The 19363-nt window shown below is 36.2% G+C and overlaps 1 protein-coding gene across 2 annotated transcripts; it reads right to left on the minus strand.

Annotated features, from left to right (window-relative positions):
• Positions 1 to 633: 633 nt before the first annotated feature.
• Positions 634 to 18135, minus strand: itgb6 (integrin, beta 6). 2 transcript variants are annotated; one of them, XM_042734561.1, is made up of 17 exons: positions 17922 to 18135; positions 13615 to 13684; positions 12605 to 12684; positions 11604 to 11802; positions 11097 to 11343; positions 10710 to 10875; positions 10464 to 10625; positions 8763 to 8858; positions 8327 to 8416; positions 6410 to 6544; positions 5777 to 6042; positions 5549 to 5700; positions 4379 to 4601; positions 3611 to 3705; positions 1415 to 1531; positions 1122 to 1288; positions 634 to 1011 (listed from the first exon to the last, which is right to left on the minus strand). In XM_042734561.1, exons 2-17 carry the CDS (start codon positions 13667 to 13669, stop codon positions 922 to 924), a joined length of 2340 nt encoding a protein of 779 aa, XP_042590495.1. In that variant the 5' UTR covers positions 13670 to 13684; positions 17922 to 18135; the 3' UTR covers positions 634 to 921. The 2 variants fall into 2 exon arrangements, with proteins under 2 accessions (XP_042590495.1, XP_042590496.1); XM_042734562.1 differs by lacking the exon at positions 17922 to 18135 and adding an exon at positions 13773 to 13866.
• Positions 18136 to 19363: the final 1228 nt, after the last annotated feature.

The raw sequence follows: 19363 nt of genomic DNA on the forward strand, positions 1-19363 counted from the left end.
TTTTAAATATTAAATCATTAACACTTTCGATCACAGTGCATGCAGCTTTAACTTGACTGTGTGAAGATGCATATAGAGAGAAGTAATGTGCAACTCAACATGTTTTATGGAAAACCATCAAATATATTACAAAACACAAGTAGACAGACTTTTTTTTTTTTTTTTTACATTTGATCCAGCAAAACCATAATTAATCATATCTAATTACAAAAGGCTCAGCCTCAACTAACCAATCACAAACATCTGTCACAAATAACTACATTTTGCTGCAACAACCACAAGAAATGCTAAATGTAAAACAAAAGATCCAGTGTTGCCAAGATTTAACAGTACCTTTAGCACTTTTAGCAGCACATTGTTTACAGTGGGGAAAATATTTATTTGATCCCCTGCTGATTTTGTAAATTTCCCCACTTACAAAGAAATGAAGGGTCTGTCATTTTTTTGGTGGGTTTATTTGAACAGATAGAGACAAAATATCAACCAAAATATCCAGAAAAAAAAAAAAAAACTCACTTGCATTTCACTCACTGAAATGCAAATCAGTTTCTAACCTTTATATAATGTGTTTTTTTCTGGATTTTTTGGTTGATATTCTGTCTCTATCCGTTAAAATAAACCTACCATAAAAATTAAAGACGCTTCATTTCTTTGTAAGGGGGCAAACTTACAAAATCAGCAGGGGATCAAATAAATATTTCCCCCACTGTAAATTATTTACAGTTTTTAAAATAAATTCCCTGCCAGTATGACAGTCCTGCCCCCACCTTACAAGCACACAGTTACACACACACACACTCACACACTCACTTGTACAGTACAAGAAAATAAATCATAAAAAAAGAAAAGAAAAAAAGTAATTGCTTCTGGTAAATAGAAGCCTGCATTCTGTGTTTTAACACACAAAGTTGGTCAGTAGCCCTAAGAAATATCACTCTTCTGCTGCCCTGCGCTTTTGTAGGTCACATTTTTAAATGTTGATGTCGAGCTCCTGAAAAGAGGATTTGTGCCCTGGGGATAAAAGAGGGACAAAACACAATTATTTAAAGTATATTAGGCTTTTAACACATTCAAATGAACAGAAAATTCAGTGTAATGCTCTCTTGACAATGTTATCATACCGACTGCCATTTTGCTTTCGCTTTCTCTGCCTCAAACTTGGCAACCTCTTTCCGGTCATGGACAGAAATAAGAAACTTCCAGATCACAAGGAGAGTAATGCCAATAATGAGGACAGACATGCACACCCCCAGAGCGATCAACAGTGCGTTTGGCGGCTCAGGGCAGTCTGAAGGAGAGGTATGCACAAACAATTAAAAACAAATATGGAACTTTATTCTAATGTATAATGCCACAATGTATAAGTTAAACTGTATATGTTCACGTATTAAAAAAAATTTGTCATTAGTCTCACCGTAAAGCTTGGGGTTGTAAATAATGCTGCCGTGATCACTGTCCACCAAGCTGAATGACAGAAGACAGTAGTCCTCATTCTGTAAGGTGCACAATGCCGCCCGACTCTCCTCAAAATCTGACAATAAAAATATATTACATTTACATTATGCATTTAGCAGATGCTTTTAACACGCACGCGCACACACACACACACACACACACACACACACAGACACGTGTGTGTGTGTGTGTGTGTGTGTGTTTATTTATTTAACATGAAAACAAATTTGACCCTTTTTATTTTTCTTAGTGCATGGTCTTGAATGTTCAAAAACAAAAAGTGAAAATATTGAATCTTTAATCAATATGTATTATGTCCGCCTCTAAAACAAATGTTCTTTTCTGATGACATCACCAAGACCTCTAATTTTTATACTCTGCCTCTCCAAACACCCGTCCTGTACGTACCACTTTTCAAACTCCAGTTGACTCCTGATGGGCAAAATCAAATCCCTTACTACATTTTGTCCTTAAAATTAATTATTCATCACTCTAGTATTCACCAAATTCCCCTATATATGTATATATACCAAGTCGTATATGTATGATATTATCCCACTCAAAAACAGTCTTTTTTATTCCCTTCAGTCTCTTTAAATATTTTTCTTGTGTCCCTCTCGTGTCTTTATCAAAGACAGACAGTGTTTTGTGTCTTTTGATTGTCTTCCAGTCAGAGAGCGTATACAGCCAGACTCCACTCCTTGTGATCTCAGGGTTCATATAATAGGTTGATTTTGTATAGACACTCGAGGGCTTTGAAACCCAACGGGCCCCAACAATAGGCTCTCCACACAACAAGCTTTGTAGCATGTTTCCCTTTGTGAAGTGTCAAGAGGGCCGTTCTAAAGGATATCTGCTTTGTGTGAGCTGATAGGAGTACATTAATGACACATTTGAGGTTTTTGAAGAAATCAGCATGAAAGTATATGGCAAGCATTTTTAACATTTAATCCTTAAAACTTAATAGTATTCATTTTCATGTTAGCAGTACTTATTTTGTTAGTTACTAGTATCTATTCTATTAAGTACTTATTCACCAGCTAGTGCTTATTCTTTAGCTACTACTACTACTACTTATTCTTTGGGTACTAGTAACTTTTTAAAGATACTAGTTCGTTTTTTATTAGATACTAGTACTTATTTCAATAGTGACTAGTAACTATTCTGCTGTTACTAGTAATATTCCAAATTATTACTATTGACTTCTATGGGGATCTGTCATTAAGATATTAACTTCTCAGTTCTGACTAGTATGTATTGTAATTGTAACTAGTATCTTTTAAAATAGTACTAGTAAGTATTCATTAGATACTAGTAATTATTTATTAAATACTATTACTTTTCATTAGATACTAGTACCTATTTAATTGATACTAGTAGTTATTAATTAGGTACTAGTACTTATTCGGTAGACACTAGTATATTTTTGTAATTCTTACTAGTATACAATATATCTTATTGTACTTGTCACAGCTATTTTATTATTCTTATGTTATGACTAGTCAGAATGGGCACTGTAGAGTTCAATTTAAATCTTATTACTAGTATCTAATAATAAGAATTAATATATAGTGAATAATTAGTAATATGTAATAAATACATACTAGTATCTATTTAATAGGTACAAGAATGTAATAAGTACTAATATGTAATGGTTAGGCACTAGCATCTATGAATAAGTACTATGGCAAAAATGTGATTGTGTTACTAGTAACGAAAGAATAGTTATTAGTTATATAAGTTACATAAGTACTAGTATCTAATTAACAAGCACAAATATATATTTAATAAGTACTAGTTTCTAATAAATAAGTACAAGGGTTAATTTAATAGTTATGAATAAGTACTAGTGTCTTTAGTGACTTTAGTAGCTGAAAAAATAAGTACTACAGGAACATAGATATGAGTATGTTTTATAGATTAAATGTTGAAATATTGCCATAAATACTTGCCATAAAACATCATAATATTTACTATGAAGACTTGGAATATACAGGTTAAGAATGACATGATTATTATTATTTTTTTAGCTATACTGTGTCTTTAAAAAAGGCATACATTAAATGAAACATTTTTGCCAAACAAACAACTACCCTACTGACCACGTGACCGCTGATAAACAGACACTGCAGAGAACAAAACAATGGATTCTGACCTGTGGAATTGCTGACAGTGGCATGTAGGGAGTTGCACTTCACAGCACACTCGTCCAGCGGGTCTTTAGCTTTGAGGTGACACTCCACACAAGACCTGCGGGACACAAAGACAACATAAAAAAAAAATCCTGTCGACCCCACGGAGAGTTCGTCTCTAGAGGAAGCTTTGTTTTGTGTTCTTTGTGAGTGTTTTTCCCAGAGATGCCCTGTCTCATTTTCAGTCTCATTCTCTCTTTATCGCTCTATCACGGAGTCAAATGACCCGCAGGGTGACAGGACCTTTAGTGGGAAGGAAATGCAATACTGCAGAGCTGCCACATGCCTTTTTGTGCTCATATATGCCCTCTGGAAATGAGTGGACAAGACAACTCATAAAAACACACAGAGCTGCCCACACACACACAAACACAATAGTCATAAGGAAAATTGCTCTGAAAGCCGAAAGCTGGAGGTCCATTTAAAGCAAGCGATAAGAAATAAATTTTCAAATATACTTACATGTATTAATGATAAAATCACATTTAAAAAATTAAACAAATATTATTTTAATTATCCAATTTAAATAAAGAAATAATATAATAAATAACATAAATATAATTTAGATTTTTTTTTCTTAACATCTCACAATTTCTTGAATTGCTTATTACAAAAAAATCTGACAGCCCACAATAATTCAAACCAGATTGTAGCCAAAACAACTGGCTTTCAATGCTGCATTTTCATTATGAAACTCAGTTTTAGTCACAGACAGACATTCATGTCTTTACCTGGGCAAGCTACAGATATCTCCACAGGTTGGGCACCTTTGGCACCACTCTCCTGAGGCTCCGGGAACGGTGCACTCGCACTTCCCACACACACACTTGCCCCGTCCGCTGCAGATGGATCCATCCAGAGACACACATGAGCTGTTGCTGGTGCTGCAGTTACAGGACTCTCCCATCCAACCGCTGTGACACACACACTCGCCACAGTCACATTCCCCGTGACCTACACAAACAAGCATGAGGGAAATATATACAACAATATATATAAAAAAATGAATACTTTAAATCAGTATGGAAGCATTGCATTGATCAAAAGTGACAATAAAGACATTTATAACACAGAAGATTTCAGTTTTAATTAAATGCATTTTTTTCCCTTTACTTTTTTATCACAGTTTCCACAGAAATATATACATTATTAATAATAATAATAATAACAGGAAATGTTTCTTGAGCAGCAAATCAGCATATTATAATGATTTCTGAAGGATCATGTGACACTAAAGACTTTAATAATGATGCTGAAAATTTGGCTTTGCATCACAGGAATAAACTATTATTATTATGTTATTTTAAACTTATAATATTTCACAATAATACAGTTTTTACTGTATGTGTGATCAAATATTGCAGCATTGGTAAGCAAGTGAGAATATAAAAAATATATTAAATATAAAAAAACTAAAAAATGAAACATTCCATTATTAATAATAAATCGGTTTTATCAGTTCATAAGTTTGTTAATAATTACATGATATGCTGATTCATTCATCAAAAGAACATAATCAATGTCCAATATTTGCCGTAATTTTATCAGCATTAACATTACACTTTTAAGCTAGACAAAGGCTTCAAACATGAATATTATTAATTTCATTCATTATTTTCAAAACTGTTGTTTAAATAATTTAATCACACATAATAATTGTGATAATCACCTTAAATTGACAGCCCTAAAGTAGATATAAAAAGCTCACATTGCACACTTGCACTGATATGCAAATATATATAAACATGGGATGTCCCACATTAAACCCTTCCCGAGTACAGCAACTGTTTTGGCAATTATCAGCGTGTTATTCTTTCATTAACATTCCACAGATCAAATACCCCTCCCATTGTGTCAGCGCTTTCTTTCCCTCCACTCAAAGGGTTACACTGGGTACTGACCTCCACAAAGCTCTCCTCTGAACCTGAGGCAGGAAAAGTCGTCGCACTCGCAGTACGGTCCGTACACGCGTCCAAAACTGGACGGGTGGCACACACACTGTCCACAGAAACACTCGCCCAGGCCGCTGCACATCTCTGAACCTTCATGCGCCCTGCCACACACATAATCTTACATGAAAGTATGTCTGCATGCCTCGCAGGAAACTCTCCGTGACCTGCAGTTCTCACCTGCAGTTGCTGATTTGTTCTTGGCCCTCTGTGCACTCACACTTCGGCCCCACGAAGCCTGGATCGCACACACAGGCGCCACACTCCAGCGCCCCACGCCCTCGGCTACAGAAGGTGCTGTTCGCTTCGGGAGTTTGATGACAGTCACACACACACTGAGACTCCAGTTCGATCTCCAGGGCATCTTGGAAACCCACCGGCCGCAAGGAAAACCGCCGTGGACCGGCAAGACAGCCTTTTAACTCGATCGTAACATTAAAAGATACCTGTGTGAGAAAAGATCACTTTTGTTTTGATTGCTTTGAGAAATTGTGTGCGATTCAAATCATTTTCACAGGACATATTGCGCAACATATTGCGCAAATATTTTGATAACTTGTTCGGCAAGGTTTGTAAACTGTAACTGTCAAGAAATTTGATTTGTTTAAATGCTTGTTTAAATCCTGTCATGTCAGCATAATGGTCCAACAAACTATATCAATATTTTAATCATTGCATTATAAAGCATACATGATGTGACATGTTTGTTATTTCATCAAACAGATGTATGCCAGTGACATTTTTTTTATTCAGTTGTGTTTTAATCTACCTAGGGAAGCATTACTGTAAGGAAAGATTAAATGAAGAACTGACCACATCACCAGCTTTGACATTGGAGCAGTTTTTATGTCCAGTGAAGATGGCCCCATCCTGACAGAGTGCTGTGAAGGAAAGCTGCAGATCCTCAGTGTTGCCCAGCACCTCCAGATCGATCTCTGACCTCAGTTCCTGTCAATCAAACAACAGACACAAACAGTCCGTTAATGTGTGAAGAGTACCATTTCTGTAATGTTTTAATGTAAAAACTTCCCTTCGAGCCAGTCATTACCACAAAATAAACCTTGACAGGGTGATCAGGACCCCACTGAAGAGGCTGATCATTTTCTACATAACTAGAATTAAAAAATAAATAAATTAGAAGCAAAGAGGACTCATTTCACTATAAGCATGCACTGTTTGAGTCAGAGAGGCGACCGCACGTGAAGATGGTGCTCATAGAGCAGGAGTATTGAACAAAGTTATTTTTGCTGCTTTATAGGCCTTAATGGTTAAATAAACACAGTTGTATGTGTCAAAATGCCTGTCTTTGCAAGCATTCCTGTAAACACAGTAATTTAGGTCTTAAGTGAAAGCAAACAGCTGAGAAAGCAAGCATGTGTAACAGTATACTGGATCCGGGCAGCTCTTAAAGTGACAGCAGTCTAATATTTCTGCTGTCTGTTATTTATGTTAATGCAAAAATAACTATATTGTGATATATAACGTTACCATGAAATAAAATACTCATACCATGATATAAAATTTTGGTCATATTGCCCACCCCTAGAATCAAGTAATTCATAAAGCTGTGTCAACCAATCAGGATCAAAAATTCAACAATGTTATGCAAGTATTTGCATAAGTATTTATAGACTTAACACTTCCATAATACGCTACCATAGTGGAGCTGTGTCAGGTAGGGTGGGATGTGCAGTGCTCAGATCATTTCTGGAGGGGTGTGATTAAAATTAGAGTGCAGGCAGAGAGCTAAGAGCAAATGGGGGATGGAGAACGCAGATGAAGAGATAAACAACAGCCATAGAACTAGTGCAGACACGCTCCGTGAATGCGGCGATTCTCATGAAAAAGAAATCTTCCCAAGAAATCATTCTCTCCCACATTTGGTAACCCTAACCCCACATTTATTTCATGCTAAGTATACTACAAATACATTTACATATCTCTACACTTAATAAAAATACCCTGCAGTTGTACTTTTAGTATACTAAATTTGTATACTTAAAGTCTTCTAAATTGGAACAACTTATTTTGAACTTAATGCACTTTAATCATGTGAAAGAAGTGCTGAGATCTAACTTAAGTTTATCTGATTGTGCTTAAGTGGAACTATCACAAGTATACTTCAGGTAGACTTTAAATATTTTGTATTTAAAGACCAATATTATTAAAAAAATAATACAATCCTCATCAACAGTGACATTAAAACACATTTTAGGCTTAATATTAAGAAATGTGCATTGTGCACAAGCAGTACACTAAATAAAGTTTAATTATAATTTTTATATCAGTAAGTCTTGAGCGATGTGTCAGTGAATATGTAAATAAACTGAACTACACTTAGTATGAAATAAATGTATTTTCCTCAATAATTTACAAACAAATATAATAAATGAAAAATAAAAATATAATTTTATCTATCTATCTATCTATCTATCTATCTATCTATCTATCTATCTATTCTACTACTAATCTACTAATCACTAAATCACTCACAATTTTAAGAAACCTCATCTATGTCAGTCTGCAAAATAACATTTCCTTAAATCGTTCAAAACCATTCAAAAGGCCACAGAAATCCAAACGCTAAAGTTTGCAAAGCATAAAAAACAGGTGCATGATCATCAAATGTGTGAATGTTGGCCTAATAGGGCCATTATTTCCATGAACCATCAAGGAACACTCTCACATTAGCCTTGATACACTGAGTCTTGTGAAGAATAACTGACTAACCTTATATGAGGTCATGATGAGTTCCAGAATGTTCCTTGAATCGGATGCCAACACCCCCACAGTAGCACCAGGAATCAGACTTGCATAATTCTATCAGAAAGGCAGAAGAAGGTGGTTAAACATCTACTGCAAACTCCTGGAGAGCAGCCACAGAATATGAGATGTGGCAGAGCGATATGGAGAAAGAATTTAGAAAACATAAATTATTTGTGTCATGAGAGGTCGGTCTGGGTGATGTGATTAAGACTGTGTTTGAACATGTTGTAAAGAGAACCGAATACAATAGTGATGTATGCAGTCTATTCACACACTGATATGTCTTCCTTCAGGTCCTCTCAGGTTCCACATACACAGAAAAACACATGCCTTTTTGTTTGCCTCATTGTGGCCTAAAATGAATAAACATGAGAGAAAAAATCCCTTACTCTTTTCTCACCTCATAGTTCTGCCTCTGATTATCAGTCACAGCGAATATAAGGAGGATATTGTTTTCAACCAGTTTGTCCACAAGCTGCCCTAATGTTGGGTACTCCTAAATACAGATGAGAAATGTACCAAAAACAAGACGACAAATTCACAAAAAATACTGCAAGAGACAGGGCATACCTCACATTCACTTGTTTTCAATAGACCGTTATTCAATTCATTTAGGTTTAAAATATAGTAATTAAACAAGAACTCAAAATAAATACGTTGTAAAGGAGTATTCCAGGTTAAATGCAACTCACGTTACATTGACAGCATCGGAAAATAATACTACGAATTATTACTGTAAATGCTTTCAAGTCAAGTCATCTTTATTTGCATAGCGCTTTTAACAACACACGTTGTCAAAGCAGCTTTACAGTATTAAAGGGATACTCCACCCCAAAATGAAAATTTTGTCATTAATCACTTACCCTCATGTCGTTCCAAACCCATAAAAGCTTTGTTTGTCTTCGGAACACAATTTAAGATATTTTGGATGAAAACCGGGAGGCTTGAGACTGTCCCATAGACTGCCAAGTAAAAAACAGTGTCAAGGTCCATAAAAGATATGAAAGTCGTCATCAGAATACTCCATCTGCCATCAGACGTGCAATCTGGGTTATATGAAGCGACAGGAACACTTTTCATAAGCGAAGAAAACAAAAATAATGACTTTATTCAACAATTCCTTTGTCAACAGTCTCATTGCTGTCTCTCCATATCACCGTATCATCCGCGCCACAAGGATGCGCTGTTTCTACGTGTATTTAGCTTTGATTTTAAAGTAAACAGAGCATCCTTGTGGCACAGATGATACAGAAGAGCATACGCAGCATACGGTGATATGGAGAGACACAGAGGAGACTGTTGACAAAGGAATTTGTTGAATAAAGTCGATATTTTTGTTTTCTTCGCTTACAAAAACTGTTCCTGTCGCTTCATACAACCCAGATTGCACGTCTGATGGCAGATGGAGTATTCTGATGATGACTTTCATACCTTTTATGGACCTTGACACTGTTATTTAGAAAATGAAGCACATATTATTGTGAAAGCATTTACAGTAATAATACAGTAATAACCCAAAATAATTTCATGTCAACCAAAATGTATATTGATGTAAACGCATACATGTAAAAGCATTACAATTATTTTTTTCTAGTGCCATCAATGCCACCTTTGCCAGCTCTACACCACATTTAATTTGATCCAAATGAAAACAAGGCGATATTAAGTGATATGTGTCTGTTCAACTGTACTATTCTCTGTATTATCTTGGTGTCAATCGATCAGCCGATGAAATACTGAAAATATGTGTTTCCAAAAGCTACATCGATCTATCCCTCCCAGCCTTATTTGTTTCAAATGGAAAATGACTATAGAGGTTAATTTCTAGTCATTGTAACCTGGAATATTCCTTTAAGTCAGTGGTTCCCAATCCTGGTCCTGAAGAACCCCCAACACTGTACATTTTAGATGTCTCCCTATTCAAACACACTCATCAGCTCGTTAGTGAAGACTCCAAGACCTCAAATGTGTGTGTCAGATAAGAGAGACATCAAAAACATGCAGTGTTGAGGGTTCTCCAGGACCAGGATTGGGAACCACTGCTGTAACTGATCTAAATTTCCTGAATACTCAGGAGCTGAAGTTGCAGACTTCACCTTACCAGATGGGCAGTCATGGAATACTCATTATTGTCATCCAAGTGACACTCTCCATCATTGGGGACAACGATGCCGGACATTTTACTATCCATCCCAAAATGAGAATCTGCATCGCTCACGAACACCAACAGCTTCATGGAATCATTCCGCCAGCCAATCCTGTCCTGATTCGACAGTGACATTGCCAGAAGTTGCAAAAATTGTGTTTTCTCCATAAAAGCAGAGCACTTGAAGGGAAACCGACTCACCCCACACACCGCTGCCTGCATGATGGCGTCAAAACCGCACTCTGGTACGTCGATGTTCGCCGATACCTGCTGCTTTGAGATGATCTCATTGAACTTGTCAGTACTGCTTGTTAACGACAGAAGGTGTCGGTATCCAAATGTGGGGAGACATTCAAAATCAACACTCCTGCAAAAGAGAAGCGTGATTAAACATGGCTTTCTATTGTCTGAAACGGTTCATCGCTCATGATGTCATGTGACCTAACTCACTGAGCTCAGTGGTCATAAACATGATCGGTTGAGATTAAATCACACTTTCCCCCAAGTGATGTCCCATTCATCTTACTTCTTGGGTTTATACTGGCAGACCTCTCAGATGTGGCTAAGCTGGTGTATTATGGGAATCACCTGCAGGGATTGGCCAACTCTTCACGTGTTATCTTGATGAAAGGCAGAACTGGTTTCTCCACAAATGAACCGAATCCTAGTCTGAATTTGCTGGTAAGCTTAGCCATCTCTTTTGAAAGCGTGGAGCCCAAGTCTTTGATCATTTTCAGATCATCAAACATAGACGCTGACAGGTCCATCAGGTAATAAATGTCCACCGGATGGTCCTCCGGTTGCTGCACTTGAATCTGAAAGCTCAGCTGACTTCCTGTGGAAGAGAAATGACAAACGAAACTCAAAAATGGCACAAGTTTACATTCTGAGATTCCAGTGTGGTACAAATGTTTCCAGGTCAGAGTGATCTTTGGCACCAGTGCACATTGTGTAGCTCATCTGTAGTTGGTTTTCTGTTTCTGGATGACTTAATCTTTCTTATGTTAGCGTCAAGGGAAGTACCTCAGCAGAGAAGCAGCTGTGGGTAGAGAGACATTTCTTTGATTTTCAAATCTGTGTCACCCATCTTTTTACCTGGTCTAAGCTGGAGGTGCATCTTCTGTGGTGCGATGTACGAAACGTTAGTGTGGCCGGCGCTCTTTCCTAAGCCTTGATCCTTCAGTATTTTGACGTTCGTGACGGGGAACTCCACGAATTCGCCGGAGCATCCCTTCTGAACAAGAACCTCGGGTGTGTCGCATCTCTCGTCGATTGAGAAGGAGTCAGTGAAATTCTGGATAAACAATCATTTAATTATTTTTGGTAACACTTTTGGTAAAAAAACATTTGTTGCATAGCGACATAATTAACCAAGACAGTTCAACTAAAATGTATATATTATATTATTATATTATATTATATTATATTATATTATATTATATTATATTATATTATATTATATTATATTATTTTATATTATATTATATTACTTTATATTATATTATATTATAATTTTCTAAATTAATAAGGTAATAAAACAAATATTATTGGAGTGTGTTGTACATGAATATACTCTTTCAGTCTTTCTGCTTTAAAATTTCACATTGTGAAAAATTCTTTACTAGTTTAAAAATAGTTCTAAAGCAAATCCTTTGCTATTTTTTCAGTGTATTCCCTAGTAAAAAAACACTATGCCATAAATGATTTAAAATACATTTATTTAAAACTTTTTTATTGACATATCACTTAAGACTTACTGATATAAAATTATAATTAAACTTTATTTGGAGTATTTCTTTATTGCACAGTGCACATTTCTTAATATCATGCCTAAAATGTGTTTTGATAACACCATTAATAAGGATTGTATGGTCCCTGTATAATATCTGTCTTTAAATGCAAGATATTTAAATTGTACCTGAAGTATACTTGCAATAGTTCCACTTTAGCACAATCAAATATACCTCAGTATATCTTTATTTACAGTATATCATACTGTACTAGTATATTACTTCCTTTTTTGGAGTGAACTATCCCTTCAAGAAGACTTTGCTCACTGCATTCTGAAACATTTTGAAAGCAAAAGCAGTTGTTACCTGTAGTGTGCACCAGGCACACTGTGGCCCCAGCTGCAGACACTCGTCACAGGAGAGAGCGTTAAATTGAGAACACGTCCCTGCACACAACACAGTGGTTTGTGGATGCGGTTCGCTTTTTTCAAGGCAACAAAGTTTCTCACGCAACATCAAAACCATAAAGAGTCAGCTGATATATCTGCTCTCTGCCAAAAAGTAGTCTAAGCAGCAAGTAGACTAAATTTACACTAAAAATGAATCTTAACTCAAGTTGTTGTTTTTCATGACTTGCACAGGTTCTATTCTAATACAACAATTTATGCCTAGGTCTTTTTAGGTGAAACCAATAAACAGCACATGAGAAGGACTGACACGTTTGTGAGTGCAAAAATGCTTACACTAGAAAAAGAACATGGGTTTGTGGTTCAGTCCCAATCTCTGTCTTCCCAACATGCACAAGGGAGTGAATAGTAGTATTTTTTGGACTGTTTACAAGTTGTATATGTATTTTTTTATGTTAATTTTGTTGTTGTCATGTTTAGTAACTTGTTGCCTTGTGATTTCAGGATGAGTTTGTTCTTTTGTGTTTTATGGACCAAGTTTCAAGGTCTGTATGTAACATCTGAAGGTGATTCATATCTTCACATAATAAGCATTTATATAATTATGTGAGAGTAACAAGAACTTGACTCTATTTACATAGCAACATTTCTCATGAAAACACATATTAAACTATATAAATGTAAATAAGAGAAGCTATTAGGCTTAGAAGATTTAAAATGACAGATTTGCAACAGATCTAAATAGGGTTTATCTTATTAATGCAGATGCTCAAAATGATTTAATTTTTTTAAAACAAATATAGTTTTATAAAAAATACTTAAGTAAATAACTTGCAGATGTTTTGCTTTCATATTGCTCTAAATGATTGATAATTTTAAAGGCGGAATTAAAAGCTGAATGAGGAACGAAACTGCACGTAGCCTTATGTTCTGTATTTCTGTGATTGATCAAAATTTCTTCAGTCTTACCTCCGACAGTGCCGAGCCAGAAGTGAAGGACAATGCAGAGTGAAACAATCCCCATTAGTCCTCACGGTTTCTGATCACAGGAGAAAAAATAAGGTTCATTTTCTCAAGCAAGCAAACGCGGGATGCGAGTATGTAAGCGCGAGCGGGTCTGAGCTCACCTGGACAGACAGACTCAGCGCGTGCGCTTACCTGCCCAACCTTTATATGCACTTCCGTGCAAGTGAGAACACAACAGGTAAGTCACTCTCTCACAAGGGCACATATCTCACACAAATACATGGGTCACAACACAACAGCCTCTCTAACGCATTTGACACATCACGTTTATGAGTAAGAAATAAATGAAGTACTAGTGGTCATTTCAATATTTTATTAAGTGATATCATTACCTTTTTCGTAGTCTAGACATGATCAAGTTTGTTTAATATATTACAGACATGTTGCTGTGGTACTTTGTATGGTAGTGTGGCGTTTTCTACTCAGATGCCTTTCTCACTTCTGCAAACACGGTTTATGTGTATAGAGTTGCGACATTGAGAGTGAGACTAACCACTTTACCTCAAATTCTGGGAAATGGGTATCGAATTGGAAAATCAAATGTCTATGCCATTGTATTCGATGTAACGTGAAATCAAATAGGCCTATGGCATTTTGCAAGCACAACACTAAGTTGGTTGGTTTTCAATTCTAGAGCAATATATATCTTGTTTAAAATGAAGATGAAATGTATTTAGATGCTGTCTGGTTGTCAAATATTAGTCTAAAATGGTCATAGGTTAGTTAAAGCACCTTGTCAATTGGACTTCTGTGTGAACTTTAAGGGAAATGACTTCCTACATCCACTAAAAATCACCCTGGGACTATTTAAATAATGAATGTGGCTATAGTTGTGAAAAAAAAGATGCAGCAACTTGATTTCTATATTTTTTATGATATTCAAATACTGTGTATATGTAGGCTTATAGAGCATTTGTTCACAGCATTCCAGTGTACTTGACTTGTTAATTCTAGTATTTTTGGAATGCAATCCAAATTTTTTTTTGGTGTTTTTTTTATGTGACACTGATATTTTGCAGTGCACACACTTATCTATAACCGCAGATCGTAATGGCATTTTTAAACAAAATACTTATTTTTTGTGATATAATTTTGATTAACTAGTAACTTAACTGTTACCGTTACTGAAACGTTTTATTATGCTGTTGAAATGTAGGGCTATATATGAATTTAAATGAATTATGATAATGCAAATGCATGTAATACCAAGCCCCCGCCCCTCCAACTGTATTGTTGATTTGCTTTAGGGGGAACTGAGCTTTAATTAATTAAGTTGGAATTAAGCCCTATAATTCACACCCTGACTGACACTGAATAATCACTGGAGGCCCCAGGTCACTATACTGTTGGTTGCAACTAGGCATTCCTGTTTGACTATCTTGCCAGGCATCACAAGGGCTTCACTGTTTAAATTGCTATTGGCAGTCACCCATAACGTCACATTTGCACATAAAATATCACCTGCCACTCATGTCGCCACCTCTAAAAATGAATGATTTCTGACCACATTTCTTCTGACAATAGCTTTCAGTGTGAACGAAACATAAACATATTTTCTTTCATTGTTTAGTTGATACATTGAGATACAGAATTTGTCTCCACACTCTTCAGTGAAATGTAATTAGAAAACAAGACTTCAGCAAACACAGAGGTTAACTTGGGGCCATGAATCTGTGATGAATCATGCTCTATCAGCACATTGCTATAGATATCAAAAACAATCATAATAGAGATTACATAGGAAACCCACCCCTAAATACTTTTAAAATATGTGACATTCACTAGCATGTCTTGTTAGGAATCAGTTCAGTTACTATCTTGTTTTCTTCAGTGCATTTTGATCGGGTGACTTTTTGACCTTGTCGTATCCATGTATTGCCGAATATCCATAGGGAACGGTCTGATTCTTCAACAAAGCCTGTGGGAATCCCCATGGCCTTGAGTAATATTAATATTTGCTGAGTGTGGTTGCATGTGACACATTCCTCTCTATATGGCTGAAAACAGGTGTGTGTGTGTGTGTGTGTGTGTGTGTGTGTGTGTGTGTGTGTGTGTGTGTGTATGTGAGCCACGCCTGGCTGTGAAGAGCCATGCCTCAGTCTGTGTCTGAGACCACAGAAAGCACAGACTTATTTAGATAAAACAATGTCAATGTTTAACCGGTCAAGTTCTACAAAATGAGCACAGGACCTTGTTTTCATAATTCAAAATGAATGACCAAATGTAATGATTAACATCCGATTGTAAATCCGATCACTAGTGTGAACGAGTGGATGAGGCCTCATAATAGATTTTATTGTTATTGTAACAATAGATTCAATTGTTTTCATTTTTACAATCGAAATTCAAGGTCAGCATGGAAATATTGTACTGGTAGCTCCGATGTTGCTCTTTCATAACTTGGTTATATTTCAAAGCATCAGCATTGTTTCTTCTTTCTTCTCTATTCCTTGGTATCTTGGCACAATTTTGAGACATTGTTGAGAAGTCTTCTGAAACTCTGGACACATATGTGAGATTACTGGGGACTTTCTCTTAGGAGAGTAGTTTGAGAAGCACCATATTTAACCACAGATCTCCATTTTCACTGAATTTAATCAAATTTCTACAACTGAAATGACTGAATTTTTCAAAGACTGCATTTTTCTTTCCTAAAATGTGTATCTGTCACAGGAAGAGCTACAAGACAGATCTACTTCCTAATTTAAAAGTGAGCATCGCTATGCTCTACTCGCCCAGAAGGATCTTGTTTGGGACAGATTGTATTGTTTTATATTTGTATTTAATTATATTTATATTTTATGTAGTCTTTATCGAGTGTGTATGTTTATTTGTATTTAATTACTAATTTATTAAAAATACCTCACCTTTCAAAATAAAGGACAAGGATGTGCCACTCGGGATCACATGATCATAAATGGCAAAATTCATGACCAGTGACCATCATACCCTTCACTAACATGCCATTCATAAAAGGATTTAATTGATCACTTTCATTTAAAACAATGGCTTTTGGAATTTAACTTAAATGTAAGATAGGGATAGGGTAGGATTGGATATAGGATTAGGATAAAATGGGACAGGAGGAACGGGATAGAATTGGAAAAGATTAAGATGGGATATAGGATGGAATACAGTAGAATAAGATATGATAGTGTTGTAATACTCAAGTCCGGAAAAGGCCACTCTCAGACTCAAGTTCATCTCAAGTCCGGTTTTCATCTGGTTTCAACTAATAATTGAAAATATGATGCTGGAAGCATATTTGAGACATGAAACAATAAGACAGATCCCTATTCAATCATATATCCTATCCAATCCCCATCATATCATATATATCATATCCTGTCCCATTTTATATTTATTCTATCCTGTCCTGTTCTATATCCCATCCTATCAAACCCCGTTATATCATATATATCTCCCTGTCATATCTTACTAGATCCAATCATATTATAGAATTATATATCCCATCCTATCCCAAACTATTCTATTGCACCTATCCTTTTTTATTCTTCAGGGGTACCTATCCGATCCGATCCTATCCTATTCTTCCCTATCCTATAATGCCATGTCCTCTCTTATTATATCATATCTTATATCCCATCCCATCCCATCCTATCCTATTAATCCTATCTTATCCTGTTGCATCCTACAGGTATATCCTATCCTATCATACTATATCCTATCCAAATCTATCATAATCTATATCCCATCCTACCTATCCCATCTTATCTAATCCTATCCTATCCTGTCCTGTCCTGTTGTATCCTACAGGTATGTCCTATCCTATCTTATCCTATCAAATCATATGTATCCTAATCTATCATAACCTATATCCCATCCTACCTATCCCATCCTATCCTATCCTGTCCTGTCCTGATGTATTTTACAGCTATATCCTATCCTATCCTATCTTATCCTATCATACCATATCCTATCCTAATCTATTCTATATACCATCCTACATATCCTGTCCTATCCTGTTGTGTCCTACAGGTATATCCTATCCTATCCTATCCTATCCTATCATACTTTGAGCATAAAAAATATTTAGCCTTAAATTTGATATTAAATTTGAATTTGTCTGTATGTGTGACTCTGTAACTTTTTAACCTGCTCAAAAGCCATAAAAACGATTATTAAACTATATAAACGTTAACCTTTCCCCATTACAGCAGATCAGATTCGGACACTCAGGATGCCTAGCTCAAAGCACATTTTGGCTGTATCAGATTGGAGTAACTCACCCCTGGAGGCCTCGGCAGCTAGCATGCTGTCCTCTCTCTCAATACCAAATCCACAGCAGCAAGTGGGACTGGACTGGACACATACTGGAGTATGTGAATGTCTGTCCGGCTGGAAGTGTGTGTCGGAAGCAATAGTATGCTCAAACTATCACAGCAGCTTTATGGAGCATGACGCCTTCGCTCCTTTCCTCACCCCCTTTTCTCACATACACACACACTTTTCTGCCTGAATGACGGCAGCAACTGCAGGACTACACACACATACACACACAGCGTGAAGCTTCTTCATTAGTGAGAGAGAGACTGACGGGCCAAATGGGCTTGTGTGACTGTGGATTTTGTGTGTGCGCAGCATGTAGGTCAGTGGGGTTTTTCTGTTGTCTGTCAGACAGCGAAACTGATTCTGTGGTAAGTAAAATCCACCATCAGTGTCAGGTGCTTTTTTAGTTTAGTAACAGGTCTTAGCATGCCCAGTATGTGCGCACGCCTCGGGTTTTGCCAACACTGGGACCTTAAAGAAATATTCCATGTTAAATACAAGCGAATTTAGTGACTTAATGTTTTACACTTTGAGGCACTTTTTGAAAATGAAAACATTTTTGTTGAGGTAATAAACAGTATGCCATTGATTGAGCTTGTATTGAACTCAGAATATTCTTTAATTTAATGTCCAGACAAGGACAAATCAACTACACTGAGAGAAGCAGCCAAAGGTTTCCAAGAAGAAAATGGCTTTCTGAAGATACTACATTACATTTTAATTAAATTTGAAAAACACAGTAAGCATTCTGTGAGGGTTAAGATATAGAAAACGTCCTGAGCTCAGTATAAAACAACTGAAGTCAGTAGAAAGTCCCCACTGTGCTAGAAAAACAAGCGTGTATGTGTGTGTGTTGGAGGGCTGCAGTCACACTCACCAGAAATGAATGGCACAGATTCACTCCTCATTCTTCCTCACTGAACTATGAATGGAACGCAGAGAAAAAGAGAGAGAGAATGAGAGGCACTGAGGAAAAGTGTCTCTTTTATATAAAGTCAAAGGGAAAATAATGTGGGCAGCGAGAGCTATGTGGTTATACTCTTTCACACACACACACACACACACACACAGAGAGAGAGAGAGCTTCTGAGATGTTTAACTACATTTGTGAGGACGTTTTATTACTAAAGATTAAGAAAATAAATTATAAAATAAAATTATACAATGGCTTGCAGTTATTTTATTTACTATATATACAATATAGTAAAGGACTTTTCCTTGAGTCTATTTATTTTTAATTTGTTCATTTTAATTTGTCATTTTATTTTTCTATTTTATTTTATGCAGATTTTGCACACTATTTCCCCCCCAAGTACAGTAGCTACACAAAACCACAAAGACACACATATCTCTTATCTGGCTAGTTCAAAATGCCATCCAACACAAATAGCTTTACAATGAA

Source organism: Cyprinus carpio, chromosome B11 (genome assembly GCF_018340385.1).
Source record: "Cyprinus carpio isolate SPL01 chromosome B11, ASM1834038v1, whole genome shotgun sequence".
Classification (NCBI taxonomy): Eukaryota; Metazoa; Chordata; class Actinopteri; order Cypriniformes; family Cyprinidae; genus Cyprinus; species Cyprinus carpio.

What these genes read in the sequence shown, in the direction of transcription:
- itgb6 (XM_042734561.1), bottom strand. Translation starts at nt 13,669, where the DNA reads ATGGGGATTGTTTCACTCTGCATTGTCCTTCACTTCTGGCTCGGCACT. An exon ending in ATCAGAGGCAGAACTATGAG is followed by an intron (nt 8,417 to 8,762) that starts GTGAGAAAAGAG and finishes CCTTTCTGATAG; the next exon opens with AATTATGCAAGTCTGATTCC. An exon ending in ATGTCAAAGCTGGTGATGTG is followed by an intron (nt 6,043 to 6,409) that starts GTCAGTTCTTCA and finishes TTTCTCACACAG; the next exon opens with GTATCTTTTAATGTTACGAT.